Source organism: Haliotis asinina, chromosome 15 (genome assembly GCF_037392515.1).
Source record: "Haliotis asinina isolate JCU_RB_2024 chromosome 15, JCU_Hal_asi_v2, whole genome shotgun sequence".
Taxonomy (NCBI): domain Eukaryota; kingdom Metazoa; phylum Mollusca; class Gastropoda; order Lepetellida; family Haliotidae; genus Haliotis; species Haliotis asinina.
Genome location: NC_090294.1, coordinates 14,029,404 through 14,043,852, shown reverse-complemented (window position 1 = coordinate 14,043,852; position 14,449 = coordinate 14,029,404). Strand labels below are relative to the sequence as shown.

The 14,449-nt window shown below is 41.0% G+C and overlaps 1 protein-coding gene across 10 annotated transcripts in view; it reads right to left on the bottom strand.

Moving 5' to 3' along the window:
• Nucleotides 1–210: 210 nt before the first annotated feature.
• LOC137265163 (putative ferric-chelate reductase 1 homolog) overlaps nucleotides 211–14,449 on the bottom strand; it is a 37,930-nt gene continuing 23,691 nt past the window's right edge. For 9 of the 10 annotated variants that reach the window (XM_067800490.1, XM_067800494.1, XM_067800492.1 and 6 more), the window contains 14 exons: nucleotides 13,094–13,206; nucleotides 10,204–10,353; nucleotides 9,590–9,741; nucleotides 8,947–9,038; nucleotides 8,709–8,805; nucleotides 7,932–8,138; nucleotides 7,071–7,166; nucleotides 6,305–6,488; nucleotides 4,675–4,791; nucleotides 4,112–4,227; nucleotides 3,509–3,598; nucleotides 2,523–2,679; nucleotides 1,916–2,065; nucleotides 211–1,405 (listed from right to left, as the gene is read on the bottom strand). In XM_067800490.1, coding sequence (XP_067656591.1) covers nucleotides 1,257–1,405; nucleotides 1,916–2,065; nucleotides 2,523–2,679; nucleotides 3,509–3,598; nucleotides 4,112–4,227; nucleotides 4,675–4,791; nucleotides 6,305–6,488; nucleotides 7,071–7,166; nucleotides 7,932–8,138; nucleotides 8,709–8,805; nucleotides 8,947–9,038; nucleotides 9,590–9,741; nucleotides 10,204–10,353; nucleotides 13,094–13,160 — 1,824 coding nt within the window. In that variant the 5' untranslated portion in view covers nucleotides 13,161–13,206 and the 3' untranslated portion in view covers nucleotides 211–1,256. Of the gene's footprint in view, nucleotides 1,406–1,915; nucleotides 2,066–2,522; nucleotides 2,680–3,508; nucleotides 3,599–4,111; nucleotides 4,228–4,674; nucleotides 4,792–6,304; nucleotides 6,489–7,070; nucleotides 7,167–7,931; nucleotides 8,139–8,708; nucleotides 8,806–8,946; nucleotides 9,039–9,589; nucleotides 9,742–10,203; nucleotides 10,354–13,093; nucleotides 13,207–13,767; nucleotides 13,844–14,449 lie in introns of those variants that run through there. The other variant, XM_067800488.1, reaches the window with a different exon arrangement.

Below are 14,449 nucleotides of genomic sequence, written 5' to 3'. Positions count from 1 at the left end.
TGTGCTATAGCGACGCATTGGAAATAGCCTGAACAAAACAATCCAGTGATCAACTGCATGAGCAGCGATCTACGAATTTTTGATACGATACTAGCCTAACAACCCAATCATGTTAGTTGCATCTTACGACATGCATGGGTTGCTGAAGGTAAGTTCTAAACCGGACCTTCAAGCGTCGGTATCAGCAATGACAGTAAAAGACACCACATATGTAAAACTGAAACATTTATTGTGCTGTGGTTTCCCTCGACAGCAATTCTAAAAGGCAGTCAAGGCTAAAAGAATAGAGGTTTTCAGCAAAATCACAATTACTTTAGCTCTATGTCACAGTATCATTAACAACCCAGCCTATTTTCCAGCACTATCTCTGATGTTGGTGTAGAGGAAACCCACCGTACTCAACATATGACAACCTTTGCTCTGAGACTACAGTGTATACGTGGCTAATATATCTAGAGTCATGTATTCCTAAAAATCAGTCAAATACATTATCTGTGCATTTCCTCACTACGGACAAAGTGAGTGAGTGACTGACTGAGTGACTGACTGGGTGAGTGAGTGAGTGAGTGAGTGAGTAACTGACTGACTGACTGACTGAGTAACTGAGCCATACAGCAATCTCAAGGACTGCAACAAAAAAGAGACACCTCTATTGCATTCCATCGTTTTAGTGTAGCTGTTTTCAACGTTTCAGTAACGGTTTATCGGTTTTTCATTATTGCCAATTCAACTATTTAGAAGAGAAATGTACATTCATGTGACCATATGATGGCCTGGGCTGTAAGCAGGGTAACCAACACGATACTGCAGTCATGTTCTCCTCGATGCCTTTGAAATTCAAACCGTGATTATACTCACAGAAATCATAAGTAAACTGCATTCTAATCCAAAAATATATTTACCAAAGTTTAAGAAGAGATCCGTCACTGTTTTCATAGAAACCGAACCGAACGAACACAGACACTATCTGGTCAAATGCACATATGTGTATATGTAGATAAGTTGTACTACTGTCCAGATAGTTCCAACTGTGCCAACACAAAATGTATGCTGTCAGCATTCTACCCGCTATGATAACATTATGGGCTGGGTGGAGCATGGACAATAAGATGGCGGTTACCACCAGAATGTGCTTCACCGCACAGGTGGAGGTTCAAACCGTGATCTCCAGCAGGACAATTGATCGCACTGTCCAATGTACTACCCTTCTTGTACGGGCAAATGAGGCATAAACCCGGTAGGCCCATAAGTGTAGGTTAGAAAATAAATATTCCACAGAGAGTGGCCACGGAAAAGACGACGAGGGTCAGGATGTACAGCGCCAGCATAAAGACGTTCACCTTCGACGGTTGGCTTTTCGTGTCTTGAATACTCATACCTTTAGGGTCAGTAATGTTTCCACTCCCTGGAATAAACACGCAAGATATTAATAGCAATCTATTAAAACTAGCGATGGTATATATAGAAACTGATATTGTATGTGAACAATACTTATGCTGATGATCTGATTCATTGACTCGCTGACTTCTGTTCGAGAGGGACTACTTGTCACGGCAAACCCTGGGCATTTATCTTCTTTACAAATGCACACACACTGTAGCCAGGTCTACACCTTGTACAACATAACCTGGGGGTACAGACGTTTCATAAAAACGTGTACAAATAAAGCGTAAACGTTTCCATTTTGAATAGTTCTAATATTGTTCATACCACAGGGAATGTGTGACTCAACATAGGAAGGACTGAATACATCCAATCTTCGAAGCAAATCTCGCACGTTCGAAAATAATTACACCGGAAGCATTGGAAGCCTGTTGAGTAAACAGGAATGCAGTTTTATGGCTAAGCCTGTTATGCATTGTTTGTCAACTTTCCTGGGGCTTAGCCAGCTTATTGTAGCTGTTTATGACTTTACCGGAAGAATTCTTTTTCCTGCAGGACCAGAACTCAAAGACCAGCTCCCAGACTATCTGCACAGCGATCCAAACCGCCACTACGATGGTGCCATAGTGTTTCATTGTATCCGTTATATAATCCATGTTGAACGCCAAGATGAAATTTACGGCTGTAGAGAGAGAGGAAGCAGCGTTATTAAGAGTAAACCCGATTTCAGGTTTTGGTAGTGATGCTAATTAGATGTTGACGTGCTTGCTCCAATTGTCTCATGTTTGTATCCTGACGACACTTGAATAAATGTGATAACTACCAACACACACAAACACACACACACAACACACACACACACAACACACACACACACAACACAAAACAAACACACACACACACACACACACACACACACACACACACACACACACACACACACACACACCTCTTCCCCCTCATATGTGAAGGTCCGGGTTAGAATTGATCCTCCGTAAACCATGCTTGTCGTAAGCGATTATTTGCAGGCCGCCGCCATCCACATTGTCCACAGATTTGCCATTAACGCAACGGTACTACACTTCCAAAAAGCTTAAAATATGTATATTATTTTTAATATTATCTATTCACAAGAATACCTGACAGGATATGTGCCCCTTGTCCGAGGAGTCGATGTGCCCAGTTGAAGACGGGGCGGATACTTGAGTCGCCCCCGGGTCTCAGTAAACCCCCAAGAACCTGCAAACAGACTGCTACGCCCACAGTGATCCCGACGATAGCGTGATTCCTTCCAGTCTAGGGAAAAGAAACCAATCATGTTTTATGATTATCAAAGACTAGAACGAAATATTCGACAAATCTTACCGTGATATATCTGGGATAACGCTGAAAGCGGCGTTAAAGTGAGTGAGTGAGTGAGTTAAGTTTTACGCTACACTCAGCAATATTCCAGGTATATGGCGGCGGTCTGTAAATAATCGAGTCTGGACCAGACAATCTAGTGATCAACAGCACGAGCATCGATCTGAGCAACTGAGAACCATTCAACTATTCCGTTACTCGTCTCTTACGGCAAGGATAGTTGCCTTTTATGGCAAGCATGGGTTGCTGAAGACCTATTCTTCCCCGGACCTTCACGGTTCAGCCGTTAAACAACATACAACGATCACTAAGTGTCATATTTTACCTCCATGTAGGACAAATCCATCGCAGAGGAATGTAGGAAATGATTGCATGGACTATCATTTGTCAAAGTTACACTATTCGCCCATAACCTTAACATACCCGGAGACTTCGTCCACCAATGGACCAACGTTTTGAGCGAAGGAAACGAAAACTAGTCAGAATGCGCGTGTGACTTCAAGTAAAACAAGAATATTCCAAGAACATTTTTCTCTAGTATCTAAACAAATCCAAGCAAACTGTTCATCAACTTAAGTCGAATGTAAATTTTGATCAAATTTGTAGCTGTAATATATATGTGGTAAATGCGATCCCAATAAGCGCAAGTTCTCTTAGCTGTCTTCGTTTGTGTTCAGACCGACTTAAATGGCTGGAAAGAGACGCTAGTCGTTGTTCCTAGCGTTCTGGAATTTGCCTGGAATGGTGAAAAACTGATGCTTACGCCCTCAGAGAGCTTGTCCACTTTGACAAAGATGATGATAAAACTGATGACCGTCATCACAAGGATGCTGACAGCAATGGCTCGATGAAGCTGGAAGTAGGCAATGATACCAATTAGAGATATCCCATTCAACATGAATAATTATAGACCTACGTCCGTTGACGAAGATTCATTTTTCATGAATATACATAGCTTCGAGTAAGATGTTTTACATTATCAATGTACCAGGTGGAGGTTTTCTAATGATTTACAAACATAATATTGCAGGTACCCTGGATGTTTTGCCCACTGAATATTTAAACACGTTAACAGTGACTTACAAACATTGCACTGATTTGGAAATATTTATTGGACACACGTTGGGGACCAAGGAGGACAGAGAATATATACAAACATCACAAATCACACAGAGAGATCTAGAGGGAGAGAGAGGGGGGGGGGGGGGGGGGGGAGAGAGAGAGAAAAAGAGAGTGAGAAGAGAGATAGGGGTGGGGGGAATAACACATGCTTTGGGAATAACATACCCCGTATACATGCATATTCAGATCTAACGTTAAAAATATAATAATGCATATGAAATGGATTCTAAGTGTCTTGTCTTACCTGGAACCATATTTTGGTGCCACAAAACATGCTATCTTCATACAAGTCCTTGTAGTGCCTTGCGATGACAGTAGCAAGACCAGCGAACAGCATCCAGGCAACGATCATCAAAGCGCCTGGAACAACACAAGTTTGTGTCGTCATCTTTTTACGATGCTGGTTTCCCAAAGTAAAGTACGTAAAAAAAGATTGTTTCATAAAACATCATGAAATGAATAAGACGTTAATTCTAATCCAATTCAGATTGGGGAAAGCAGTATCGAGAGAAATAATATTGATCGACAAACCACGATCCCATTGTTCTCCATAACGATATAGTATCCATATCCTACATAAGTAATATCGCTAAAGAACAAACAAACAAAACAACAGTTTAGAAAAAGATGGAGACATGTCTGGGGAGAAAAAAACTGAATCATTTTCATTCATTTTCATTGAGATTAGTAATCGTGTTTGGCAAGTGGTTGATACCAGTGATGGTAACGGTTTACGATAATGGTCCAGTCATTGGCAAGTTAGGTCATAGGCCCTTTATGCTTACACTGAAACGTATTATAGCTTACCGTGAGCTTGATACTCTTTAGACATGGAAGATCCCCTATAAGTTTCATAATCCTGAAAGTTGATCATAACGTCGGATATGGCTGGGCTTTCCTTGTGCTTTCCCATTACGTCAGTCCCTGGAGCAGATATTCTTAATTGAATAAAAGCGATAAAAACATATTCATTGTCATATGAAATGTGTTGAAAGCAGTGTGAACTGCACGATTCCAGGTGCACCTCAAACATGGGTTTAACAATACTATCAAATTGTGAACCGAAAAGAGATCCTGTCAGGAAAAGTATGGCGAGACTGGGTAAAGGAAAGTAAAGCAGTCACCAACATAATGCGTGAGCATGAGGCACAAATTAGGGACATAATCTAAACGCAATAAATTGTACACGTGCATTCATTTATTTTCGCATTTGGGGTTAAAATATTAAGAGACTCTACAATATCACCATGGGGTGGGGTACTGCATCTATACATGTTGTACGGGTAGCTATGTGTAACACCATTACGTCATTCGTCTCGAATGCAAACCCATGCAATACCATATCTGAACCAGCCAATTCAGTTTGGCACGAACGTGTCTGCAACAGCTGCACTTGTAACTGGAAAAAGGTAGATATACACATTTATCTTACCTCACACATGAATGTCGCTTTCTGACCGACTAAGTGTTATTCTGTAATGTACGTCTCTTACAGGCGATGTATTATTTTCATTGTATACCGCTGGGAATTTCGAACTCCTCTGGTGCTTCATGGTAGTACTTCTCTGTCTCGAATAACATTGAATCACGCATGAAGCACGCAAATTACCGATGTTTTGCGATTGAAAATCGATGGAGGGGAGATAACTCTAAATCTGTTTACCTTCTATCGTATGCAAAACGGCGATTCGCCTCGCATTCGACAGAAGTGCTTCAAACAGTTTAAAATTAAAATTCAGGTTTTCGGTAAGAAATACATTGTTCACTGGTCCCTCGGGGGCCATGGGCTTATGTACCCTCGAGGCTTGTTTATGTTCCTCGAGCCCGCAGGGTACATGAGGCCATGGTCCCTCGTGACCAGTGGACAACTTATAATAGACTAATGCTGGCCTATCAGGTCTGCTGCAACTGCATCTCGGGTGACCTATTAGATCTGCCACATTTACATCTACATGTATAGTGGCCTGTTGCATCTGTCACATCTACATCTCTTGTGGCCTGTTAGATCTGCTGCATTGACATCTCTAGTAGCCCATCACATCTGCCACATTAACATCTGTAGTGGCCCGTTAGATCGGCTACATTTACATCAGATCTGCTAAACCTACGTCTACAGTGGTGTATTAGATCTGCAACATGTACATCGATTCTAGCCTGTAATGCATGTTACATGTTTACTTTTCTCACTATTACCATCCTGGTGTCATAGCAGATGTTGGTGAAGCCTTGCGTCTAATTGATTTCCCAGACATTAGGTAGGTAAACCCCTTGGTCTCTGTTAGTTAGCATCCACCTGACGAAGGGGCAAGGAATAGCCCAGAAACTATTGTCAAAACCATATAGAAGTTGACATCCATAACATCTTGTCGTATAATAGAATACCGACTTCTTAATGCCCATCAAGAACCTCCCACAATATGAGAAATTCGAGTCTCACCCGTAGGTAGGTGCCCCCACGCCAACATAATATACGACTGTGTCTCCATGTCGAAGTTCCGAGTGGTCGCTTCAGAGGGGTCAGCAAGAGGGTTCGCCATTAGTAAAGGCAGAATACGTGGTCTGGTAAATCGGCACATCACAGAGTCGGCGGTCTTCTTAACTCTCAGATCTGTCAGGTTGTACTGGAACATGATCGAGGTAATGCAGTCCATTTATCATGTTTTCAAGAAGGAACACAGAATAGTGGTAGGAATAATTTGGAATGGTCTCGACAGACTCTTATTTCAATGGACTGGCTATTGCAAGCAGTAGACACTAGCGATCCTGGTCCGACAGAACATGCTTTCTACCTGAAACCTGCGGTCATCGTTAAATTTCAAAAGTTCAATCATATACATTCACAGATAACTATAATGAGTGAATGAGTTTAGTTTTACGCCGCTTGTAGCAATATTCCAGTAATATTACGCCGACGAAATGGGTCTCTGACATTGCACCCACGTGGGGAATCGAACCCGGGCTTTCGGGGTGATGAATGAACCACTTCGCCACGCCACCGCCGCTAACATGAACAGAATCTGAGCTACGATGGTCAAGACTGGTTTCCCACTGTAATGACGTAACATATTTTCATTACCGGGGATTCCAGTCGGGAACGATCACAGTTTCAGAAGCGATGTGATCGTCAAGATCTTCATTTAACGTTCATTGTTTGAGAAGTTCATGGTCGCTGTAACGGGACTATTCTCAGCTTTTACACTTACCGATATAAGCCTTGCGTTGTAAAAGCCTGGGTTGTAGCCATTCTGAACAGTCACGCTACTGTTTTGCGCGGTGCACGTGACAGTGACGTCATCGCCCTAGAAGTGACAAGATCAAACGGAAATCACAGATGAATCACGGTGTAAATTGCAACACTACGCTCATTCTAATCCTTGCAAACACGTCGCACAGCGTGCTCTGTCTTGCAGCGAGCTGTAATAAACGGAAACCTGCAAAATGTTTCAATTTCAAAACGAGGCTCTGCCGCTAGAAAAGGTTGGCGGTCTGGTATGGAAGTGATATAATATCAGTCTCATTGTGCGTTACAGAGCTACACTGTATATGTGCAAAACAAACACACACCAGGTCTAACCAGTGAGACAGATGCATTGTGAATCATTTTATGAACTTATCAAACAGTCTGTGATATCTTAGTTACGGTATGCTGCCTAAACCTCGAGATAAAATATAGAAACACGGTGTCATTATAGTTTAAAATTAAAATTCACCTGCAAAAGTCATTTTCTTATAAAACAATCAATTGGAATTCATTGTAACCAGAATAGTTTGTGCTGTCTGTCTTCACTTTTACACAAGAAAATTCGGATCGGTTGAAAAGTAGTCGGTAGTAGGTTAATAACCAGTTCTGGAGTAGACGATCCAGTGATCAACAACTGCATTTGAATCTAAGCATTTGGGATATACTGACATAGGCAACCAAGGCAGCGAGACTGACCACCCGATCCCGAGACCTCTTAGAGGAGACCAATTGTAGAACGGATTTTCACAGGTCTTTGCCACGTGTACCTTAGATTAGTGAACAGACATATGTCACGTATCAGACATGTCTGACGTATTTTTACCATTTTGGTGTCACTGGAAAACCCGAGGCTGACGAAACCAGGACTTTTCGCCATGATCTCGAAAGTATAAGAGTCACCATTCTTTTGATAAGTAAAAGCTGCAGTACAATCGGCGCCACTGCAGATTTTGGGGTAGAAGAAACATCCCCTGTCATCCCCACATCGTGAAAAGTCGAGGTCGTCCATTTCTAGCTTCGGATCTTCTAGCTGAAACACGAACCAGTGAATGAGTGAGTGTGGTTATGCGCCGCTTTCAGCGTTGTTCTAGCAGAACGGAATACACGGATGATTCAACGATATGGCGATGAAATTTTCGGGTTTTTTTTTTCAAATTATAAGTAGCAATAGCAGTAGTGAGTGAGTGAGTGAGTGAGATTAGTTTTACGCCGCACTCAGCAATATTCCAGCTTTATGGCGGCGGTCTGTAAATAATCTAATCTGGACCAGACAATCCAGTGACCAACAGGATGGGCATCGATCTGCGCAAATTGAAACCGATGACATGTGTCAACCAATTCAGTTAGTCTGATCACCCGACCCCGTTAGTCTCGTCTTACCACACACATAGTCTGCTTTTGTAGCAATCATGGGTTGTAGTAGTAGTAGTAGTAGTAGTAGTAATAGTAGTAGTAGTAGTAGTAGTAGTAGCAGCAGCAGCAGCAGTAGCAGTAGCAGTAGTAGTAGTAGTAGTAGTAGTAGTAGTAGTAGTAGTAGTAGTAGCAGCAGCAGCAGCAGCAGCAGCAGCAGCAGTAGCAGTAGTAGTAGTAGTAGTAGTACCTGATGAGTTGGTGGAACCACAGTTGATTCGTCGGCGGTTCGAATCTCTTTCGTCTCCCATGCCCAAAACGTGGTGAGATCTTTAACAAACGTCGCTCTACAAAACAACAACATTTGTAATGTTCAAAATGCCTCGTCTTGATATGGGAGGAATTCAACAGCATTCTATTCAGGAAAAAAAATAAACTGACATGTACGAAAAATAAACCTTCAGTCTTTTGGGGAGTATGAGACTCACTTGAAGACGATGTTCCCAACGTTAATGTCCGGTGCCTGCCACACCAACACAACTCTTGACACGGTGCTGTTGTTCTTGTGGGCTATCTGGTTCTACAAAATATAAGGAATCAGGCTTGTCAAACTAGACATAGCCACCCTGAGACGTGGAAAACAGTTAGACGCAAAAGACAAAAGATTATGTATCAATGTACATACAGGCCACATATCAATGCATACCTCTTGTTAACAAAAACGACGCAACCATCCCAGAGATTTGTACAATTCCAATAATATCATGAAATCGATATCTTGTATCTTGTTTCCGCACTCATCAGTATCCTGTTATATGACAACGGTCTGTTTATAATCAAGTTTGTACCAAACAATCCAGTGAAATCATGCAATTTGGATACAAGGACAGGTGTCAACCAAATCAGCAGGCCTGACAACCAGATCCTGTTAGACGCCTCTTACGACAAGCATGAGTTACTGAAGACTGATCTTCACGGATCGATATCAATAATGTTGACACCAAAGTGAACAATGCGTGTTCACTTTGTTGAATGTTTTTCGTCTTAACTCTCGGCATTTGTATCACTTGCATCTACAGCTATTTACAGTATCAATACTTGTACAGAGTACATGGCGAAGAAAGTACTGACGCGGCGACCTCCCATGCAGTTGTACGCCTGGAGTTTGTCTTCTGGTGTAAAGGACAAGAAAGTTCCTTGGAATTCCTCCTTGTTAAGGGACTTTCTGTGAGCGCTGATCTGGATTCCACGAAATTCTTGACCGTCATCGGAATCAAGTGTGACTAGCAAACAAACAAACAGTTACAAAAACTGATGTATCGTTCTTCAATACATGGGCATCGTACAAGCAAACACCGATGTGTCGAACTATCGTTTGTCTAGAAGTACAAATCTGTCCTGTGTTCATTATTCACCATTTCATGTTTGTGTCCAGCCTGGATAACTAGAAGCGTTTATATATCATAGGTTGTATTTTGTTATTTTTTTCCACCAGTAATACCATCTTGTTTTGAAAATTATTTTAATTATCAGGATATTTTGCATTATTTGTATGACATACTTGAGATAAGACATTGGCATACAATGATTATATTGTAGTTTGATATGAAGCATACAACCCTTATATATCGAGTGAAAATGTATATTGTAAGTATCCATCATCACAAAATGTTATGATTTTAAGTGATAATACGACCTAAGGTACGTAAAAAATAGCTCATGAAACAATCAGACGGGACACCTACTCGTGATGTTTTGTAAAGGCGTGTATGTCTCGCTGGAGAGTCGAATCTTGAATGGACATGGTCCAGAGGACTGCCATGTCAAATCCTGCCCGTGTTTGGGGAATATTGTGAGACAGGTGCTCCCAGGGGGTCCATGTGAATATCCAGCAGCTGAAAGTACGCCGATAGTTGTAACACAGTATCAAACATTCAAAATGTCATCTTAAAACGACCACCTGAAGCATCTCATTATCCGCTTACGTCAGTGAGTGTGCTTTTAATCCACCTGTAGCAATATACCAACAATTTCAAAGACAGAGGACACTGGCCTTCACTCAGGTCCTTTGTACCCTAAGGAGAATCAAACTCAAGTTTTAGGCGTGAGGAGGCAAAGCATTAACCACTCGATTATCCCCTTACTCCCAAAATACGAAATGTAATGGTTTCTACTATACACATATGCTTGGATATTAGCTACGCACAGAAGACACGCAGATGACAGTTTGATAATATTAACATAGCGCAGATGACGGCTGGGTAGCCTAATGCTTAGAGTGTTCGCTACACCCGGGTCGATTCCCACATGGGTACATTGTGTGAAACCCATTTCTGGCTTCATGTCAGGGCGATGGGGTAGCTAAGTGGTTAAAGCGTTCACTCGTCACCACGAAAACCCAGGTTTGATTCCCCACATGGGTACAAAGTCTGAGACCTATTTTTGATGTCCCCCTACGTGATATTGCTGTAAAATTGCTAAGAGCGGCGTAAAACTAAACTCAATGACTCATTATCATTGCACCGGACAAATTATCTACGAAACGTAAATGAGCAAACATCTGAAGTTTAATGCCAGCAGGTAAAAATTGCAAAGAATACTCTGTGGCATGATTCCTCATAGAAACATAATATAGAGAAGAAGAGAGAAATACAGACAGGAGTGATTTCCAAAGCTGTCTATGAACCTGTGTCATCTGCACATGTTAATCAATGATTACTAAATTCGTAGCAATCTTCAAAGTTCTTTTTTCTATTTTTAAAAGTGATTAAAAAAAGTCTTAAAGTAAACTGTGAATCACCTTCGTCACATGCTAGAACTGGTGGTGTTAATTTGACGGTTGGAACTTTGTACCGTGCAAATATGAGCTACAACATCATTTACACAAAATGTGTCTGCTGAAGGTAAACAATCGTGGAGTGTACATCTACAGGTCACAACCTTTTCCATCAGTCTCATTATAGCCGGTCGTCATTCTGCTTCCGCAAGTTTCAAGCTAGCCCTTGCATTGTAAGATTTTTTTATGATCTCTATTCAACATATGACAGTTAAGCAAAACAATATGGAATGTTTAATGTGTGGCTGGAATTTACTGGAAATATTTCGCAAGCACTATGCTTTGTTTGTTGTTAGTGTTGCACTCAGCGTATATGCCAGCAGTAATGACGGCGATCTATAAACAAACGAGTCTTGACCAGGCAAGTCATGTGCATTCTCTGAAACTGATGACAAGCACCAACCATGTCAGCAAGCCTGACAAGATCATGTGGTGCCTGGTGAAGAACATTCTGATAGATCTTCATTCTGAATATCTCTGTTTAGCGGCAGGACAGAACCAGAAGCTGGTTGGGATAATGTTTACTTTTAAATATACCAGGGACAATCTACAACACATACCTCAAATACACCCTAGCATTTTAGATCATGAAACTATCATTATTTCTTGCAAACACATTTCACCTGATAGTATATCCCCCTCATAAAAATTAAAGGTGTATGTGAAAGATGTTTTGGAAACAGTAACTAGAAGCACTCGAAACAACGCCGAGCGGTATTTCCGTGGCGGATTAGAACAGATCGGCGATATGTATTTACACACCTCAAATACACTCTAACAATTTTTAAAGTCATAAAACTATCACTATTACTTGCAAATACCTTCTAAAACTTAAACGGATGTGCGAAACAAGTTTTTATCGACACAGTTCAGTCTCTCTTCACGGTGAATCGAGAATGGAAGGCAGTGAGCTATAACGTATCGACTTGAAACTTTACTACAAATCAACTGTAATAATATTGACACTAGTAGCAATTATTTCACTTAAACTGAAGTAAGAAAAGAGTCAACCTATCTTCTACATGTCGGTTTTCAGTTGTGACAACACAGTTTAATCAGCTGTTGAAAATAAACCGGGGTCAATCTTAAATACTAAGTGAGTGAGTGAGTTAAGTTTTACGCCGCCTTTAGCAATGTTCCAGTAATATCACGGTGGGCGACACCAGAAAATGGGCTTCACACATTGTACCCACGAGGGGAAACGAACCCGGGTCTTCGGCGTGACGAGCGAACGCCTTAACCACTACGCAACAACATGTTGTATGTACGTCTATCATAGTGGAATATATTTAGGTTGTTTTGCCAGTTTACATGTGTGTCAACTGATGCCTTTAATTTGACTTTACAGATTGTTAAAATACCAGCGTACTAACACATAAGGTATAAACTCGTGAACGTATAACACATTTGTCGTGTGTCTCTGATGGGAGCAGCAGAGTGACAGGTTACGCTGACCTTTTGATAACTATTCAAAGACACGTGTTCTTTATATGAATAGAATCGTACAGTGCACTATCTTACTGCAAAGACAATGATTTTGTAGCTTTTATTGAAGTAATATATGAAACAATGTGACATTTGATGTAAACATGTTCATGAGCATTTATGGTTATCGCTCTTTACCATGCTGCTTTGTAGTGTCCCTTCCATTTGCTGCACATATGCAGAGAGGTATCAACTAGCTCATCTCACGGGTAAGGTTTGGAAGAAGGACATTTGAATACCTAACATACACAGGAGGCACTTGCCACTAGTGAAGAAAGGGAAAGCTGCTAAAACCGTCAGCAAACCACACATACCTGGAGTAACTGTGCAGTACAAGAGGCAAATGAAGTGGAACAAGTCTCGTAACTTTGCCATCGCCATCTTCACTTTTGAGCTACACGTCCGTTGGGAAATCTTGTCCTCGTACCTGTAAATACAGTGCTGAACCATGAATGCAATGATGTGGGAGGTAACTTTATTCCTGCAGAATGGAACGCCGGTCGCTCAGTATAATGGTAATAGAGACGCCTTCATGCACAGCTAATTATTAATATGTAGGGAAGATCGCTCTCGAGCAGTCTGAAAAGGGTACAGAAAAAAAATATCATTGCAAAAATAGTCACATGAAAAAATAGTCATAGGTAAAAAGTCTTGGAAAATGGACATATTAAAACGGCACCGGAAAAAAGTAGTCATGGGAAAAAAAAGACAAAGTAGAAAGTCATGGAAAACAGACCCCGGAAAAAATAGTTATGGAGAAAAGGTTAAAGGAAAAAACGTCATTGGAAAAATGTTATCGGAAAACATAACTATTATGTGACATGCTGTTTTCCATTTATTAACTATAGCTATAAACAAGCCCTCTCCCCCACTTACTTTTTATACAGTATTTCATAAATGCTATTTCTCTTTCATCTTCAAATAAACTTAAAACACCCTATTTTCCAGTTATCGTGATCTGCAATCCCAGTTTTATACAATAATATACCTGAAGTACAGAGGAGCTTGACACATGTAACGCAGAGAAAACGAGTTGCACATGTCCTTCGTAATGGAGTAATTTATTACATGTGGTCGGGATCTCTGTTTCTTTTGTGTGTCATAAAGCCGGATGTTGACACGATGTATTCCATCTGTGTGTGTAACAGCTCAAGGTCCAATAGGCACTTTTCGGTGATATAATGAATATGCATAATATTATGTAATAAACAACAGGATTCTATTCATTACAATGCAACAAATGACAAGGGGATTGTCTCGTGCCTGTAAGTCGTCAAAAATTAAATAATTAATGATGCATTACCCGCGTAATGCGTATCTTTATTTAACAACGTACAGATAAGGTACGGGTTGAAGACATTATTTAGTTTATCAGTTCCATGTAGAAACTGTGACACTATCGTGTAAACTAGACAGTATATATACAAGAATTGATAACATATGGGTATGCTGTGATGAGAAACTCACAGAATGCATTCCCCAACTTTCGTTTGCATAGCTTGATAATGGGAGTGGAGGTAAGACTCGAAAATGACTTTGAACTTTTGAACTACTCCCCTCCCCCCATCCCCCAACACACACACACACACACACACACACACACACACACACACACACACACACACACACACACATACCGCTAAAATTTCTTGGATCCGCCTATGTAAGGT